This window comes from Aplidium turbinatum, chromosome 2, assembly GCF_918807975.1.
Source record: "Aplidium turbinatum chromosome 2, kaAplTurb1.1, whole genome shotgun sequence".
NCBI classification, from domain to species: domain Eukaryota; kingdom Metazoa; phylum Chordata; class Ascidiacea; order Aplousobranchia; family Polyclinidae; genus Aplidium; species Aplidium turbinatum.
The window spans coordinates 24,938,934-24,958,553 of record NC_137473.1 but is presented as its reverse complement, the minus strand read 5'-3'; the positions used below and the strand labels follow the sequence as shown (position 1 = coordinate 24,958,553).

Genomic DNA, 19,620 nt, shown 5'->3' with positions numbered 1-19,620 from the left:
GAAATCCAAAAGGCAATTTGTGTCATCACAAGCTATCCTTTTAGCCGAGAGGAACTTATTGTATTTTTCTATCAACTTTCCACGACCCTCGCAATCACAATTCTACAATTGTCAATAAACAACGAAAAGCCTAGTAATCTAAAATGTCTCTCACCCCACTGCGTAACCTTTCCAAGCGTCGAAGTCGGAGAAGCAAATCATCAGCAGCAACAACTTCTTTGGCTAAAGCTTGTTCCGACTGGTCAAAACCGCATTTACGAGCTTTTTCAACTGCCTTTTCAAGATCAGATATCAGTCGCTTTGTCATTGCGTCTTTTAACACTGAAAACAGAATGATCGGTTATTAGGGCTTTGAGAGTGTAAAGCTTTTAGATAGTGTAGTAGTGTAGTACAAATAGCTTCACGAACATGAAAAGTTTCCTTTTTGCGTCCTCATTTTGTGACCAAGACTTTATATTTTTATTACACCGCTGTATAGGTGGTAGTGATGGAATGACTTCCGATTCCGGCCAAGCTCCGGTCATTTTTTTCAACCCCGGCTCCGGAAGTTATAGTGGTTCCGGTCCAGAGCCGGAGATGTGTGTGCAAGGTGTGTGTGTGTCTGTGGTCAGATTCATAACCTTGAATAAATCTTTTTTTTGTATCACTATCACTATTTCCAACCCTAACATTGGTCAACCCGTAGCGCCCAGGAGAAAAAAACAAATTGTCAGAACTTTGTTGTCAGGCGGCGGGCTGCATTATTGTTCTACAGAATAGATGAATAGATGTAGAACAGAATAGATGTAGAATAGATGAACTATTTATTTGTGGGTCATTCTTCGTGAAATCATCCAAGCCGTGTCGCCCGTAATCAAAGATTTTCATGAGATTATACACAATTGTAGAGCTTAGTTTTCTGAATAAAACAATACTAATTTGAGAAAAATTGGGTCAGCACTTTTTAAGTTGCGAGTTGTGACCCTTTGAAAATGGTCAGTTTTTTCGATTACTGAAGGGTGGGCACGCTTCCCTTCATTTTGCTGTGAGAGAGATGTTCTAACTTTCCTTTTCGCAGCACGTGTCCTAAAAATTGAAGTTGATTTTCTTTGATATTTTTTAGTAGATTCTTTGTTTGTTTGACCTGATTTAAAACAGTTTGGTTGCTTTTTCTGTCAGTTCAGGAAATCCTCTGCATTTCTAGGAATGGCCACATTTCAAATCCATTTATTCTTTTATTAATTCATTTGGCAATTGTCCAGGTTTCTGAATTATATTTAAAAATTGGATAAATGTAACACTTCAATACTCTGAATCTGGTTGCCAAAGATATGTACTTGTTGCATAATATTGATTTCATTTGCTGGAAAGAGGCTTTTGCTTGAGCAACACGTATATTGAACTCTTTATCATCTTTGGCGTCCCAGTTTATTGTTGTCCCAAGATACCGAAAACTTTTTACTTGTTTTGTAATTGTTCTATTCATTTTAATTTGACAGATTGGAATTTCACTTTCTTTTTTCTTTGTGATTATCATCGTTTCCGTTTTCTTTTCATTCATTTCCAAATTCTTTACTTCTTTCATTTACTTTGTTTAACAAATTTTGTAGTTTTGCTTCCGAATCAGCCACCAAGACAGTGTCATCAGCATACCTCAGGTTATTAAAGTTAGCGCCCCAACATTCACGCCAGCTTCATCATCAAAACATCGGAGGGTGATCTCACTGTATAATGAACAAAGGCTTGGAGACAGCACGCATCCCTGTCTAACGCCTCTCTTGATTGATATCCAATCGCTGATGTTGTGATTGATGTTTATTGCTGAAAGTTGATCAAAGTAAAGGTTTTGAATAATACGTAGGTCGTAGATCCCTATCGTCAATTCCAATGTTATCTAGCATCTCTAGTAATTTGGTATGTTTTACTCGGTCAAATTGTTTCTACATTATGATAAAACTGTCACCTGTTTAGTTTAATGCGCTGTTATTAGGCCTATATTTTTTATATGCCAGTGCAAATTGGTGATTTATCAACGCAGGTGACTAATATCATTAGTTGCTTTTACCCTATCCTACCTGTCCGGATAGTTGGTTAAGCGCCCTACTTTGTGCAAGAAAAAACGGCAAGAGCATAGCAATCTATTGGAAATACACAGACCATGCCAATTAGTAAGCTTTAAATTTCACTGAAGTCCAATCTGCTGAGTGCTGAGCTTAATAGCAGTTACAGAAAAACCGCTAGTAGGGTATAAGTTGCGAGTCTGAGTAATCGTTTTTTTTTAAATACTTTGTGTACGTTTAAGCTACCTTTAGCTTATGCTGCTGATCCTCTTTCAAACATTTGACTAGATTTGGTAACTTGTGCTAAAAATCCAAAAAGCGTTCGATAACGCTGGTAACATGAAAAGATTTGTCATTTTTAAGTGAACCCATGAGTTTTGAAGTGATTGCAGAATTAGTGCTCACATTTTAGCAATTTGGTTTTTCAAAACTAACTTATGTTAAGTTTACATAAACATACCAACAAAGTGCTCGAAATCAGTTTTGGTGCGTGGTACTATTGCTCATGTAGGCCTATTTCCTTAAATCAGTTGGCTATTGCTTACAATGATGTTTTCCGTATGGCAGGCAACGTAACTTACAGCGTCATGTGACAGCTAGTACTATCCAAGTAGAGCAAATTCTTTTGAGTTTTCGTGTATCACTTCTCAAATGTCTTAAACAGCTTCTTTTATCGATGCAAGTTTTTTAAATTTTGATAAAAGTGCTCTGTAACTTCGTCAAATCGTCTTATTTCAAAGGTCACAGTCGCTGGTTACTCATTTACAATACTCCACAAGATCACTGCTTTTGGGGGGAGTGGAGCGTCTGCCACGGATGTTGTCGAAGAACACTTGTACGTCCATGAGGCTCGTCTCAGTTTCCCTATCCCTTGCCGGCAGATTACCATCAACACCTTTCTTTTGTTTTAACATCGAGGTCTTCCAAAGTGAGATTCAAAACAGAAATTTACATAAACGTTTCATACAACATCAAATAAGCAAACACAAGATTACGGCCATCCGGACGCGCATATCACTTTGAACTAAACTGGCAAAAACAAAAGGGTGTTGCCTTTCCTTTGAGAAAAGTATTTCCCGCAGGTAAACACGCTAACAAATAATTATGCAAGGCGTGAGCACAATCAGTTAGGCCATGCCAAGAGCCAACAAGCGGATTTAGCATTTCACATCAAACAAACGAGCCTTAGGAACAAACGAGCCTTTATAATCCGATAACCACATTGAAAACAAATAAATACTTAAAAATAAAGCGGTTCCGTTTTTACTTATTTTGATGTGATAATTTCAAATACACATTATATTTTTATCATTGGATAGAGTGTTTATATTTCATTAAATATGTAAATAAAGTAGATATTACCAAAGGCCGTAGGTTTCGGCCTCCGGCGGGAGTTGCAATTCTCTGGCCGGAACATCCTGCCTCCGGCCAAAATGTTGCCTCCAGTACATCACTAATAGATGGCACGTATGTTCCAGAGCAGCAATTTTGCCAAAGCCTTTTGAGTAATGCAAAACCAAACTCGTTTTGTTTAACCACCTTTGATAAAGCAACCGTTTCGGAAAACGATTCTCAAACAGAACGTTACTTTGATTTATCTATACAGTAGTACAAATTGACATCACTTTTATCCGATAATTCAATTCTAGTGTTTTACAACTGATTGTCCACCGGAAACGTTAACATGGTAGAACTTACCCTGAGAACATTTAAGCATTTCCAGCAGCCTCTCAGCTTGGCTTAAAAGCTCATCATGATCCCGTTTGCGGACTTGGTCTTTATATTGCTTTATAGCAGGCTCAAGAAGAGACTCATTTTTTGTTTCCATGGCGTGCTCCAGTTTATCATACACCTCTTGGTGAGCAGCAGCTAAATGTTTGACATCAACTATTATAACAAATTAAGTTAACTACACAGCAGTTACAACTAATTCGACAAATTCTAATTATCTAAAAAGATGTAACTAATAATATAATGAACTTACAAATGAAACAAATAATTGTGCCAGGAATCTTCTACTGTACACGTAAAAAATAAAGAAATTATAGTTACGAGCGGGTACAAACTTTAAGCCTAAACGTGATAATATCATTTGGTCACAGAAATACAGTAGATGGATAGATTCCATTTTCTACAGTAAATATCACTGCATCATTTTCTGAACAACAGCTTTGTTCTGTTTGGGAGGTTTTGCGTTCACGTGCATTTGAGTAAAATAAAAATGCGATACAAATGCGGCAAAATTAAAGTTTAAATTAAGAACCGAATCATTAAAATAGAATACAACAAACAACTTGCGGCAACTTACAATTCATAATTAAATATGGCACAGAAGATCAACGTACATTTAACACATTCTAACACAGTAACTAGTCTATAAATACTGTAAGTTCCTTTCCAAATCGAACATTTAAAACCACTTGTAGCGTTCCCCAACTAAAACTGAAAGGCACAGCAAACATTATAGTCTTGAACGTGTAACTTTATGATTACTGTTTTTTTTTTAGTTATTCAGGTACTCAAAAACTTGGAAAGGTTTTATCAGAAAATTTCTCACACCAATGGCGCAACAAACAACTATGTAGGGGGGGTAATTTTAATTACAACTTTAACGCTGATTTCAGGATACAAAGGATATGTTAAGCCTTCTGGTAATGTACTTTTGAAATTTCCATCCAAAAACGCCCGCTACCAAAATGAGGCGATGGGATGATACAGCGGATAAGGCGCTCGCTTTCCAGTAATGCAAGCCTGGTTCGACTCCCGGCTAAGCTGGTTGTTGAAAACACTGCTCACTACCTAGGGCGTAATAAATTGGGTGGGCATTGGACAAAAATACTGAAGGAAAGGCGGCCGAGAGAAAGGAAATGGCCACCCTACTCTTCTCAGTGCCGATGGCTTAGTACAATGAGAGTCATCTTCTCATACCTGACACTTGAATCAAGTATGGGACCACCTTTACTTTTACACAAAAAAATAGTTTTTAAAAGTAAGCAAAGGAATATGAGTAGATACAATGTTTTCATTTACAACCATCAACAGAATGAAATAAAGCTTTTGTATAGAAATTTCAAAAACAAAAATTACCAAAGGTCTTGGAATACCTACTGCTCTATCCTAAATTTAAGGCAAAAGTTGGATTTGAAAAAAAATTGTCAATTTACTTCCCTCTCTCTCCTACTATCAGCAGTGCATTTTACACAGTAGACTATGATGTTATGGTTTATTATCCAATGTCCCTCTATAACAGCAATTTTTACATCATATTTGCTTTATGACCATATTACTCCAGGACTTATTGCAATTGGCAAGAACGAACACAATTGATAGCATTTCTAAAGTGTTTGGTGTGACTCGACCTGGCATCGAATCCAGGCCCTCGTGTTAACTGTGAAAAAAATCAAAGAAAGTATTTTCCTGACTTTTTTTTGTAAAGTATACTGTATATATGATTTCTACTACAAAATTAAGGTAAATACCTCTTTCTTTTTTGCGGGCGTCTTTCAGAGCCTTTTTCTTAATTCTTTCCTTTTCTTCGTCTTCCACTTTTTGATTTATTTCTTTTTGCTTTTGTTGCTCCTCCTCTTTTAGTTTTATTTCTCTTTCTATTCTCTCCACCTCTTTAAGTTCCTGGTGGGACAAAAGGAAACCCCACGAGTTTTACAAGCTATATCATCTCATAGCGAAACTAAAAATATTTACGTTGCAATGATAAAAAACGATGCATTGATGATGATTGAATGAATAAACTGCAGGCTTTAATATTTTGCTAGGAATACATAATAGCTGTGCAATGTATCTACACTTAGAAGACATGACAGTAATTTAGCAAATACACGAAGCTTAAACATTCACCAATTGGTGTTTATAGGCCTAGTATGCTGACCAGTTTTGGCAATATCTGTAAGATTTAATTTAAAAAAGCTGCAGTGGTTAACATTTTCCCAAAGTATGCCCAAGGCTCGGCAGCTTAGTCATTACTGGGTGTGTGCGCCTTCGAAACAGTTCGGTAGGCATGGGTTCGATACCCTGTCGGGTCATACCAAAGACTTTTCTAAAAGTGGTAGTACTAACTTCGTTTCTTCTTGGAATTCAACGAAAGGAATAGATTCAGGACAATAATGTACTAGATTGCACCTCTATACGGCTGCACTGACCCTGTCTGCGATGGAAACAGCGTCATAGTATATAAAAACACACATTATTATTATTATGACCAGCAATTCAAGCTTTCCTAATAACGCTTCAGAACTGAATGGATTTCCACTTTTCTCATGCTTTACATTGTAACGCCCGGTTAGCTCAGTAGTTACGTGCTGGACTCAAAATCACGCAGCACCAGTTCGACTCTCGGGGTGTGCGCTTGAGCAACGCATATTAGGACCGCTCTCAATTTAGCGCCATATAGTGGAAGGAATAATTCCCTGACAACAACACTTTCATAATTGGAAAACTTCACTCTGCCAATCTCGATAACCGTCCTTACGTCAAATTCTTCTACCAGTATGCGAAACTACCAGAAATAACCAATCAAAGCTTTGTCTTGTCCGAGGATAAAGATACAAAACCAACCAAACCAAAAAAACTGCAGTATCAAAACAAAACTCATCTTGGCAACTGCTCTTCCTTTCCACTGACGACATAATTTTTTTACATCCTAGCCTACACAGACATCAACAAATTAATAATAATAACAATAATAATAATGTTAGTTTTTATATAGAGCTGTATTCATCGCAGAATGTGTTGCTCCTCAGCGCTATACAAAGCAGACAGTGTCAATGTGTAACGACAGTGTAATTGATTAATTAATTATTATTGATAAACTCGTCGTTAACGCTCGAGTAGCGGTAAGACCACAAAAAGGTGGAAATGGAAGATTCTAAAATATCATTTAGAACTGTTTTAAATTAGTAAGTCTAATTTAAGTAACAACAGTCATTAAACCTTAGCCCTCCCTGATACAATACGGTCAACTGCTTTAGCCTTATGCTATTCGGTTGCAGAACATGCCTGCCCAGTGTGGGAACGCTCAGCACACGCCAAGAAAATTGACCCCATATTGCACCAAAGCTGCCGTTTGATTACAGGTTGTCTCAAACCAACCAACATCACGTCGCTGCACATTCTGTCTGGAATTGCTACCCCCAACATTAGAAGAAGCGTGACCAGCAGAAAGGAAAGATCTTGCCAGGACATGGATTTGAGACACCCACTGTATGGCCAGACTCCAGCACACAGGAGTCTGAAGTCAAGAAAAAGTTTCCTTGCCTCAGTTGTCCCATTAGGTCAAGACGATGTTGCCGCCAATGTGCGGGTTTAACTATAGCAGGAGGGACTGGCAGCCGGACCGACATTGGCCAATATGGAGCTCACATCCATGGAGGGCCTTCCTCCCGGAAAGCGTGAACTGTTGAAGTATTGGCGATGCCTCAACCGCTTAAGAACTGGCACTGGCAGGTGTAAAACATTAATGAGACATTGGGGGTATTCCATGGGGAGCACAAGTTGCAAATGCGGACAGGAGCAAACAATGCAACATCTACTCGAATGCCCTGACCTAAAAGCAAGGTGCTCCGCACAGCATTTGGCCAAGTTCAACGATCGAGCAAGAGCTTGAGTGCCTGAGTGGTGCTCTGAGCTACGGCCGTGTGACACATATTAAAGAAGAAGATTAAACCTTAAAATTAAAAAAGCTCTAACGAACCTGAGCAGTCTTTTCTGCTTTCGGTCTTTGCATCTCTCCTTTCTCTGCATCTAAAACAATACAATGTATTTATAATCACACAAAAAATTAGCGATGTCATAGATATGTAAACAGACAAAACAAAGTAACTTGAACGGGTATAACATATTTTATTACACAAAAAAACATAAAATAATTTAAATAAACTCAAACGAGAATTAATAAATTCATAAAATGAGAACTTTAAGATAAATCTGACTATGCACTGTAACGACTTGCCGGACTGAAAAACACTAACTCAATAAGTAATACAAGAATAATTACGAGTAAATAATACGGCGGGAAACAGTTTGAGTTTATTTTAATTATTTTATATTTCCTTGTGTAATACAATGTGTAATACTTTTGTTGAATGTGACTGTTTAGGATGTATCTTCATGGTCTTTGCAAATTGCAGTAGGTAAAAGAATTTTTATCATGCATGGGTCGTTGTGCTGCTGCGAATTTGCATTTTTATAAGTGTTGCTACTTTCAAACGTTTGCTGAACGTTAGGTGTTTTCTTCATTTTGGACTCTGTACTGTTTATTCATCTTCACTAAACGTTTCTACAAGAGGTTAACCACAGCTGCCTTAATGACCAGCTATTGTGCTTTTCGTAAAATCTCTACAATTTATAAAAGAAAATTTGTTAAAAGAGCATAATGTTACGGAATGTAATAATTATTTCACTCAAAATTTTTCTTAAGAATATAATCATATATTGCATCGTACTCTAAAAGCTAAACAAATGGATTATCTGTTTCGCTAAGCAACGTGATCCACATCTGGAAAATCTGAGATATCTTTATTACAAAGACACATTTTTCCTCTTGTTCGTGTGTGTGCTTAAACATGTGATAGTGAAACATGGCTTATCTACTTGTTCTGCTTTGAAGCTTCATTTCGCATGTTCGAGGCGGATAAACAGAAGTTTTCCTGTTACCCCAAGGGGTAGAGCAGGGGTGGTAACAAACACCGCAGAGATGCATGGCTACCGCATACACGCAGAGCTTGTTTTCCATTTGGTGGACTAAGTGATTACAGTAGTTAATTGAAATGGTACGTTAGTGAGTTTTTAATTGCCAGTAGATTTAAGAGTTTTACAAAAACAATGCTATTTATAAACAAGGCCAATGCAACAACTAATCAAAATAGATGCCAGCAGCACAACACACTGGTAAGCAAATCAACTCATCAGCAATGCAAAGCTTCACCACATTTTCAAAATACATCTCGTAAGCATTACTACGTGGCACAGCCTGTAGTAGCATTGTGCAATGCGGCATATGTTTGCAATGTGTTCAATCCTGATTAAGCAGCGGCGTGGAAGAGGTTCGTGGAAGCGAGGACAATGCATGATTATTTCAATAGGGACATATCATCCTCGAATACTCAACAATGTGTTCCAATAATCTCGTGCGATTGTATTTGCAGAGATAGAACAAACTGTGCAAAACAAGCTAAACACAATGCAGTAGTTCTGTCATTACACAACGTTTAAAACTCAACCTGCCACGTGGTCGCCAGTTGAAAATACTCATACTCATACCCTTTGCTGCATAGTCAATGCGTGATTAGAAATTCAATGTTTTCGATGTTGGAAATTCAATGTTGGAAAGTCAATTCTTTTGAGTGGAAATTCAATCAAAAAAAAAGGTGCCTGTTGTGGACTAATGATGGACCAACAATACACTGACATTTTGAAAAATTCTACTTTAAACAAGCATGCTATACATGTAAACTGATTTGTTATTTTCACATAAAACACTATGTTCGTAAGTCTAGTTCTGAATAAATAAGACATTTGCTGTCTTATTCATAATTTTTACTCGTGGTCCAAAACTTTTGGCCACGGCTGTATTTTTAGAAGCAGTGCTGCCAGAGTCTTTTATGGCATCACAATTTATTTTTTAGTGCTAGACTCTCCAAGCAAAAAGCTCGGGAAACTTATCACTTTTTGAATTTATTTTGTGTGTAAGTAGTAAGTTTAAATCGCCCTTGGTGCATTTGCAAGTGTTAATTGCAATTGTAGGCCTAGTTTTGTACTATTTTTACAGCAGATGAAATAAAAGTTTCGCTTTGTTTTCTCTCTCTCTCTTTTCTAGGTTTGGCAGCTGCACAAATTAAAGATGTTGCAACCTGCCAATTTAACTTAATAACTTATTTCAGTCCCAAGCACGTGTTAATGTCCGTGTTTTATCGCTGCTACCTTTTTCTAGACCTCTGGTATGTTGACGTGTATTGTTTTCGTTGCAATCGTCAGAAATAAAAACAACTGCACTAAATGGACGATAGTGGTTTCCAAACTCTGTTTTATCGATGCATATTTTAAACCTTTTGGTATTGCCACCTTTTTTTGTGCCAAATCTGTGTGTTTACTTTGTCGTTCTCTACATGTTCGCGTCAGCAATGAAAGATAAAATTGTTATCAATTGAATTGATTCAATCGCTATGGTTCAAAAAGATATTAAGAACAGGCTTTGCTTGGAAACCAACTCCATTTCCATTTTCAAGAGACTATTCTGGACAATTTTACAGGAGAATAATAATTTTTTATCTGTAGTTACTAAACTTTTCTGTGAGTCATTTTTAGAAATAAACTGTTTTGTATACCTGCTATTGTGAGATCATCTGTGTGCTGAGCGCCATTTTCAATCAATTGTTCAATCATCTGAAAATACGTTTTTATTCATATTAGGACTGGACACGGTTTCATTACAAAAGACGAGAAAAATTAAATTAACTTGATGTATTCATTTATCAGCTATTGAGCGTATATTCGATTTCCATACTACAAATGCAGAAAAACGACTTTACATCGAAAATAAAAACATGACGTTACGTCAATTTTAACCTGAAGTGTGGAAATTTAAGCATTAGCAATTAACGATAGTAAATCACAGACAGTGTTCGAACAAAAAGGATTCTTATCAGCAAAGATCAGTAGTCACTATTGCGTCAGAAGCTACTTTATAAATTTCAATAGCTCAACCCAAATTTAATGTGAAGTCAACGTTATTTTCGACATGTTAAAGGAAAAGCTGATTTGTTTTCACATACAGTAAAACTTTTTTGTTTTTATGAGGTACGGTAATTTAGTACATTCTCGATTTCATTCCGTGGTCACTGGTGACAATGGTCCGGTAACACAGTATCGCCTTTACAACAATAGAATTATAACAAAAACTACAAGACCACTGTTGTTACATCCACCACGTGGAAGGAGTTGAAGTAAAACTAGTAAACAAATCTAAATACTTTACACCAGGATTGGAGCCACCATTTCCTCATACATTAAGAATCTATCTCCATATGTAAGGTGTGGGCATCCAAAGGAATTTACTCTTGCCTGATTTTTCTGCCCTTCGAACATTTCCTTCCTTTTCTTTTTTTGCTCTTGCTTTTTTATTTCCTCTTCCTTAAACCGTATTTCTTCTCTCTTTCGCCTTTGTTCCTCATCCATGCGGCGATCCTGTTTCTTATGCAAGCGATCCTTCTTTGTGCCATGCTCTTTCGCGTGGTTTGGCAATGAAGGAGCTAAACAACACATCTAGTTAATGCACTTTACAACAAAGTAAGCTACAACAAGAAACACGATAACCTGCTATGTTACGACATAATTCGTTCGAGGAAGGTCGACAAATAAACGAAAGATACTTTCTAGAAACAAACTAAATACCCACCACCCAACTTAAGGCTACACTTGAGTTCAAACAAAACCAACAAGTTAGCTAAACTGTGACCCTAGTTACCCATAGAGTGCAAATTGGGTAACGGTAACAAACTATCAGCATCCGTGTCCTTCGATTAAGTTTGATTTTTTTACAAATAGAAACAACTGATGTTGTGTCCAAATGTGCAAATTTTCCCAAGTTTGAAGGCATAGACAACATTTTTTATCGTTATGTTTATTTAAATCATTCACAAAACTACACTCAGAAAAACTTTTGGAAGTAATCTATATTACTATAATTAAATACTTTATGGAGGTTGGTGCACAGACTGCAATTAAATCACGGTATTTTGAAAAGGGATTAAGAAATCAATGGCAGATGGACTGCACGAAATGCTTCACAAATGCAACAAAATTTATATAATCTCAACAAATTAATGGGATTGATTGTTTAAAGAAGACAATAAACTAACACACATACATAACAGACTCGAGTTAAGTCAAAAGCAGAGTTTTGCAGAAAACGCTTTATGTTAGTTTATTGTGTTGTTTGAATCATGTTATTCAACCTCATACAGTTTGTTGTTTCATTATTTGTATGTAGTATTGTAAAACTACTTCTCAACTAAAGTTATACTATCTTGAAAATAACATTGAAATTCTTCAAAAGTTTTAAACTTTTCCCATTGGAAAACATTTGGTTTTATTCCTACCGAAGCTGGTGAAGTAACCGGCGATCTTATGATTTTCACACTAGAATCATTTTCTGTACCAGTTAAATCCGCCTTCGTTTAAATCGAATGATTTTATCTATTATTGAAGTTTTGACGTACAAATTTAGGTTAAAATGTCGCAGAAAAGACCACTTTACGCAAATGAAAGATATGATTTTCCACGGATAAAATTATCGATCAAATTAAGAGATTTAACAAAAACGCAGTGAAATATTTTTAGTTATTTTTTTTTACATTTTTGCGTTCATATACATTGCTTTCATACCCCATTGAATGGAAAGTTGTTTCCAGAAATGAAAAAATAACAAAAATCCATGCGAATATACCTGTCAAAACCATAGGAAAATTCAGATTTTTTCACATTTTATATGACACTTTTAGATGATACAAATTTAGATAATTTTCGGCTTTATTCTAAACGTTCACTTTAAGTGTCAGGATAACAAAAGCAAGTTTTTTTTTTTATTTATGAGCAATCCCAAGTAGCGCGGCCAAGGCAGGGACTCACTTCAAAATTCCATTTTTATTTTAACAAACGTTTTGACTTATTTTTGAATCAGCAATCAACCAAAAACGTATCAAGCGCTAAATCCATGACACAATGTCTCTAAAACTTGTCCATGGGCACTGACCATTTATCAACTGATCGATTTGTATCAGGACCTGGATTTGCTACAGTATTGAGTTATTAGTCAATGAATATGTTAGAAAAAGGGCTTTTTAAAATTCAGGCCTCGAAATTCGTTTTTGTTGACGGCGGACAAACGTGTCCGGTCTGAGCAGCTACCTCGGCGGACAAATTAAGTCTCACGGCGGACACACCAGTTTTAGCGTCGATCGTCATGCTTACTCACTTTTTGAGAACTATAGCTACGGTTTAGAAGGCTTTTTAAAATTTCAGCGAAGTCACTCTGAAAAGCTTTTATCGGACCAACGACGTGCGCTTGAAGAATGAAAGCGCCGTGTAGCTGCTTAATTCGCGGCATAACTGATTAACTTCCACCGAACGAGATCGTGTGGCTTCTTGCGTCACAATGCTCTGAGCACGAGTCGGAAAACTTCTACACTAACGCTACTATTTTCTGCTATGCAAAGTTTCACAGGCTTTTTTCTTTAGGTTTACTTTTCAGTGTCATGTGAGCGAAAGTGACGTAAAGGATGAAGAAAACATTAGAAAAAGCACAATTATTTTTGCCCTTTTCGTGATGCGGTTGCCTCTGCAAAATAGTAGGCTATCAGTATTCCACGAGATCACGGCAGGCTCGGGGTTATAATCAGCGCAGCCAAGGCCATCCAAGCATATGCGCATGAGAGCTTCAATAGTATCGATCTTTAAAGACGTGCGCCAATCTCCACGAGATCACTGCTGCTTGTCGCTGAGATACGTAATACCGAGATCTAGCCTACTCCTTGTCTTTTCTCCAGACTGGCTAATTGAGGGAAAAGCGTAAATGCGAGCTTTTCTTTAGCGATAAAATATGCGATTTCAAACAATCTCTTCATTTTGATTTTTTCGTTGTCACTCGTATTGTTGAAGGCCTTAATGATCGGAAATTGATGGCTTGGGGTATTGTCGGCCAGTCTGCTGAAGCTGCAGCCATATGAGGTAACGATGTGTTGTGATCTTTGACAGAGCTACCCAGCAAACATTGATTGCTGGGCCAGCATCGGCTATATGCTGGGTATGTTGGCATAAGGTCGGCAATTTCGTCCAACATTTTGCCAACATTGCCAACAATACGCCAACAATTTCAATACATCTTATTAAGCGTTCAAAAAGGTCTCAAAGATTTTATTTCAGGTTTATTTGTTTTAAACTTGAAAAATACTAACACAAACCTCTTTTCATGTGGTATTGCTTCTAAACACAGTTGTGTGATTGGTTAACATCGGTCAGAAGCATTGCCAACGTTGTGCCAATTCATAACAATTTCGGTGTTTTCTTTCAAATTATGCAAATGTATGCCATCATTTTGCTACAATTTAAAATTTTAATAATAGGCTATCAATGCTGTTATTATTTTATGATACCGTACAAGTATATTATGAATATTTAAGACCAGCGTTGGTCAGAAGAGTAGCCAATGCTTTGCCAACAAAGTAGTTTCATTTCAGTTTGTTTATGCCAAACTGAGCAGAGGTCTAGAAAAAGATAGGAGCAACAGAAACGCGATAACGTGCTTGATACCGAAACAGTTTAAAGTTTCCATTCGCCCTACACGTTTCCACAAAATAAACAATTGCAACGTTGGCTATATGCTGGATGTGAGGGCACAAGGTGAGCAATTTCGTCCAACATTGCCAACAATACGCCAACAATTTCAATACTTCTTATTAAGCGTTCAAAAAGATCTCAAAGATTTTATTTCAGGTTTAAGCTTATTTGTTTTAAACTTAAAAAATATTAACACAAACCTCTTTTCATGCGGTATTGCTTCAAAACACAGTTGTGTGATTGGCTAACATCGGTCAGAAGCATTGCCAACGTTGTGCCAATTCATAACAATTTTGGTATTTTCTTTCAAATTAAGCAAATGTATGCCATCATTTTGCTACAATTTAAAATTTTAATAATAGGCTATCAATGCTGTCATTGTTTTCTGATACCGTACAAGTATATTATGAATATTTAAGACCAGCGTTGGCCAGAAGAGTAGCCAATGCTTTGCCAACGAAGTACTTTCATTTCAGTTTGTTTATGCCAAACTGAGCAGAGGTCTAGAAAAAGGTAGGAGCAACAGAAACGCGATAACGTGCTTGATACCGAAACAGTTTAAAGTTTCCATTCGCCCTACACGTTTCCACAAAATAAACAATTGCAACGTTGGCTATATGCTGGATGTGAGGGCACAAGGTCGGCAATTTCGTCCAACATTGCCAACAATACGCCAACAATTTCAATACTTCTTATTAAGCGTTCAAAAAGATCTCAAAGATTTTATTTCAGGTTTAAGCTTATTTGTTTTAAACTTGAAAAATACTAACACAAACCTCTTTTCATGCGGTATTGCTTCAAAACACAGTTGTGTGATTGGCTAACATCGGTCAGAAGCATTGCCAACGTTGTGCCAATTCATAACAATTTTGGTGTTTTCTTTCAAATTATGCAAATGTAGGCTATGCCATCATTTTGCTACAATTTTAATAATAGGCTATCAATGCTGTTATTATTTTCTGATACTGTACAAGTATACTATGAATATTTAAGACCAGCGTTGGTCAGAAGTGTAGCCAATGCTTTTATTACTTATTTCCATTTTTAAAAATATCAATAGCCTACAAACCTTTTTTATGCGGTTTTGTTTAAAAATATGTTTCTGTGAGCAAGCATCGGTTAGAAATGTTGCCAACGTTGTGCCAGTTGAACAACTATTCTAAAGTTTTCTTTCAATTTATGCAAATGTACACCATCATTTGCTACAGACCAGGCCAGTGAGAAGATAATTTGGGCCCGGTACCAATGAGATCTTTGGGCCTCTAAACAGTTTTAAAATAACGCACTACATCTAAGTATACGCGGTAGTTTGTTTGTTTTTCCGGACACTTTGAAGAAGTTACGGGCTCCTAACATTATCCAGGGCCCGAGTTCAAAAGTACTCCCTGAACTCCCCTGACACCGCTACTGGTGGGCAATTCCCAGCTTCAGGAGCAGTCATGTTGCGTCGAAATCTCTCCTCAATTTGTTGAAGCGAGATTTCACAAAACGATTGCTACTTTTACTTTCAACGATCCGGCAAATCGTTTTTTCTCCTCCCGCGGTGCATAGAAAAACACTGCAGGCACAATAATTGTTGTGAAAACTCCATTATGACGTCACTACTTAAACTTTGACTGGGCAATATGACGTGTTGAAGTGAAATAGGCAACAAAGCTTTAGAATGCGGCGATGTGTTATATCAACGTGAGCAGATGCAATTTAGCAGAAGAACTTGGTTTGTTTTGATGAAGGAAGACAAAGGCCATGACTTAATCCTTTGCTAAAGGGATTATGACGTCACTCGATTCACTTCGACTGTTCAAGCATGGCGGTTGTGCGCAATACACAATTACGTGGAGAGCCGGAGAGCCGAAAGCACAATGCTTATGTGAACAGCGCTAAGAGGAATTTTCGCTTCTTGCATCGAAAATATAAAAAATCGAATTCAACTGAGATATTAGTTTTAGAAATGATCAATTAGAAATGAGCCGAAAGAAGTTTTAGAAATGATCAAAATGAAACAATAGGAATGACTTACGACAATGTTTATGAAAACCTGGTAAGTGAATGTCTTTTATTCATTGAACCTGAAATAATTGTGTAAAGTCGTTTTTGTCACTAGGCTACGTTTACACAATTTAAAGAAAGTTATAAAACTCAATTTAGAGAAAGTTATAAAACTCAATGACCAATGGAAAACTTTCATATGAAATATTCTCGTGACAAATTTAGTGCCAGTGCTCCTAGATGAGTGCTAAGAAGATATCAGCAAAGTAGCAGAGCTTGTGATGTCCCACAACATGTGTAGGGTTATGCTCAATCTTTGATTTTGCTGCTCCGGCAGTGTTTGCCTGACTGCTTGAATGTGTTTGTATTTTTATGTCGTGTGGATAGGTCTGTGATGGTTGTAGAGTATTTGCAAATGTAGCTTTCATTGCCATCAACTGAATAATGATAATAATAACATGTTTTATTTTGCGCCCATTGCGACAACATAGCCTACAGTAGCCTACACTGCGACCTACATACGCAACACACGACTGGAATCCCAAATAAAACTTTAAACGTTGGCTGTCATTTGTAACAGTCGAAAATTTCTGTAACAAGTGCTGAAGCTTTTTTATATGATGGATGAAACCCCTGTCATTACATTCGATTTACATTTTGCAGGTGGCAAATTTAAGTTAAGTTGTTGGCAAAAATGCAAGCGATTGTATCAGTGGACTTATTCCAACTATTATTATCGAACACAACACAGTTCAAGTCATGTCGAGAACAAAGAAAGAAAAAAAAACATCGTGAAGTCTAAGCACTCGTTTTATTGTTTAAAAAAGAATCTGAAAAAGGTTGTTCTTGGTGAGTACGGATAAATGTTTCTACTACGACTAAATAATTATGTCATAACTATGCCATTTTGCTCTTTTGATTAATGTATGATGTAATTGTGAAGAGTATTGAGTAATGTATGAAAATGTTTTAGTGGTGTACTCGCATTGATGTGAACAACGAACGTGGTGGTTAGTAGGCTATGTCGGCATTTATATACTGATTTAACACTTCTTTTTTTTACTTTCATGATTAGACATAGTGATGGCGCACGACAAAGCTGCTGCCGTGCAGCAAATTGATGAAGAGTTTCAGAGTGATTTCGAAATTGGAAGGACAGGCAAGGTGGCCGAAAACGGCAAAAACTAACTTTTGGTGAGCTTGTTGTATGTTTGAAAGACAACTGCGAATGTGCTGCTTTAGTTGTTGAATAACTATCTGTACACGCAATTAGAATGTATTGGAACTTGATTATCGCTCTGCGTGGCGCAGAATCGAATGATAAGTTTTCTGTCACGCACGTTGGAGAGAGGGATATTACCATGGATATTACATTGATATTGCAGATTGTCAATTAACTTCGTATTATCCTGGACAACAACTGATCAAAATCCTACACTGTTGCCAAACAGCCCTCTTGAATTAAATATTTTTGTTTCATTCGCAGGAATTCAGAATGATAAAGATACGCAAGAAAAAGCTGCTGATGTGCAATGAATATCCATCTGTCAATACGATTTGATGTAGCTTGTTTCTAATACATGTGAAAATATAAGAAGCTCGGCTGTTACTTTGCTTTGTCACAAAGGGAGTAGTGTTGCTTATAAATCCGTGTTGCTGCTGTTCTTTCGCCCAAGGATTAGCTAGGTTCAACAATAAACTTTTGGTGATGAGCGAGGTTTAGGTACAGAGACGTTTGGCAAATGTAAATGCCAATGCTGTTCAGATGTTTTATGCACCAGCTTTGGTCAAAGCGCGGGCATCACAATAGTCAATAGGTCAGATGCAGCGTCATGGTGCATAAAAGTCAACCAGAATTTAGGCGCCAGATGAAGCAAAATGGTGCACAAGCCATCTTGCCAACGCTGGCCAGATACAGATGCCAACGTTGGCAACATGAAGCAAAATGGTGCATAAAACATTTTGCCAATGTTGGCAAGATACAGAAGCCAACGTTGGCTAGATGCAGAAGTCGACGTTGGCTAGAGGCAGACGCCAACGGTGGCAAGATGCAGACGCCAACGCTGGCTAGATGCATCCAAATGGTGCATAAAACATTTTGCCAACGTTGGCAAGATGCAGAAGCCAATGTTGGCTAGATGCAGAAGCCAAGGTTGGCAAGATGCAGAAGCCAGCGTTGGCAAGATGCAGACGCCAACGCTGGCCAGATGCATCCAAATGGTGCATAAAACATTTTGCCAATGTTGGCAAGATGCAGAAGCCAACGTTGGCAAGATGCAGTAGCCAGCGTTGGCAAGATGCATAATCCAACGTTGGCAAGATGCAGAAGCCAACGGTGGCAAGGTGCAGACGCCAACGCTGGCCAGATGCATCAAAATGGTGCATAAAACATCTTGCCAACGTTGGCGTCTGCATCTTGCCAATGTTGCGGCCAACTTCTTGCCAATGTTGCCCCAACAATCAATGTTTACTGGGTACCTTCGTTGTTCATGCGTCTTTCACCACTAAATTTCCCATATTATGCATCTGTTGCTGCATCACTGCTGGATACATTCTGCAGTATTCGCACCACATTAGACTTACTTGACCATCGTCGCCTTTATACCGTAGCCACTTGAACTTTTTTTTCTTTGATCCACTTTTCGATTGCAGCAATACTGCACACGCGTTTTTGAGTATTAATAACCGTGGCGGTGACTTTATTATTTTTATCCACTGCCGTAGAGCAAGTAGGTTAATCGCCCTCATTGTCACTTTCAGAATTTTCCCTGGGCCTCTTTTTTCTTACTGTAATACCAAAACTTAACAAATGTTGCTGCATTGTGCTGTAATAGCTCGTACAATCTAATTTTTTAACCAAACCAACCTATTGCCATCACTATTAGGCTACTCGGAGATCAAAGCCAGACATTGTGATGTAAGACTTGAACTAAGTTGCGCGTGATTAGTGTAGACTTTAGAAGTATCGGTACTCCCATCGATTCTTAGTAAAGAATTCACCTTTGTTACGCGGATTCAATGTCATCAATCGTTGGAGCACGTAGAAATCGAAAGTTTTCCTGCTTGAATGGAAGCTAAGGGATACAGTATTAACTTTTTCTAGATGCGCGCTAGAATGCACGGAAAACTATATTTTCGCAACAATTCTTGCAAACAATCAATACGGTACATGGGGCCAACAGTTTGGAACAAGCTTCCCCCTACTATAAGAAATGAATGCAAAACTGTAAAAAGCTTTAAATCA

The 19,620-nt window shown here is 37.5% G+C and overlaps 1 protein-coding gene across 2 annotated transcripts in view; it reads right to left on the bottom strand.

The window, feature by feature from the left end:
- The window catches only part of LOC145765150 (uncharacterized), a 66,128-nt gene that overhangs the window by 34,034 nt on the left and 12,474 nt on the right, over positions 1-19,620 (bottom strand). For both annotated transcript variants that reach the window (XM_082576924.1, XM_082576925.1), the window contains exons 5-10: positions 11,115-11,302; positions 10,379-10,436; positions 7,747-7,796; positions 5,519-5,669; positions 3,738-3,908; positions 155-321 (exon numbers count right to left, since the gene is read on the bottom strand). In XM_082576924.1, the coding sequence (XP_082433050.1) occupies positions 155-321; positions 3,738-3,908; positions 5,519-5,669; positions 7,747-7,796; positions 10,379-10,436; positions 11,115-11,302 (785 nt within the window). The remainder of the gene's footprint in view (positions 1-154; positions 322-3,737; positions 3,909-5,518; positions 5,670-7,746; positions 7,797-10,378; positions 10,437-11,114; positions 11,303-19,620) is intronic.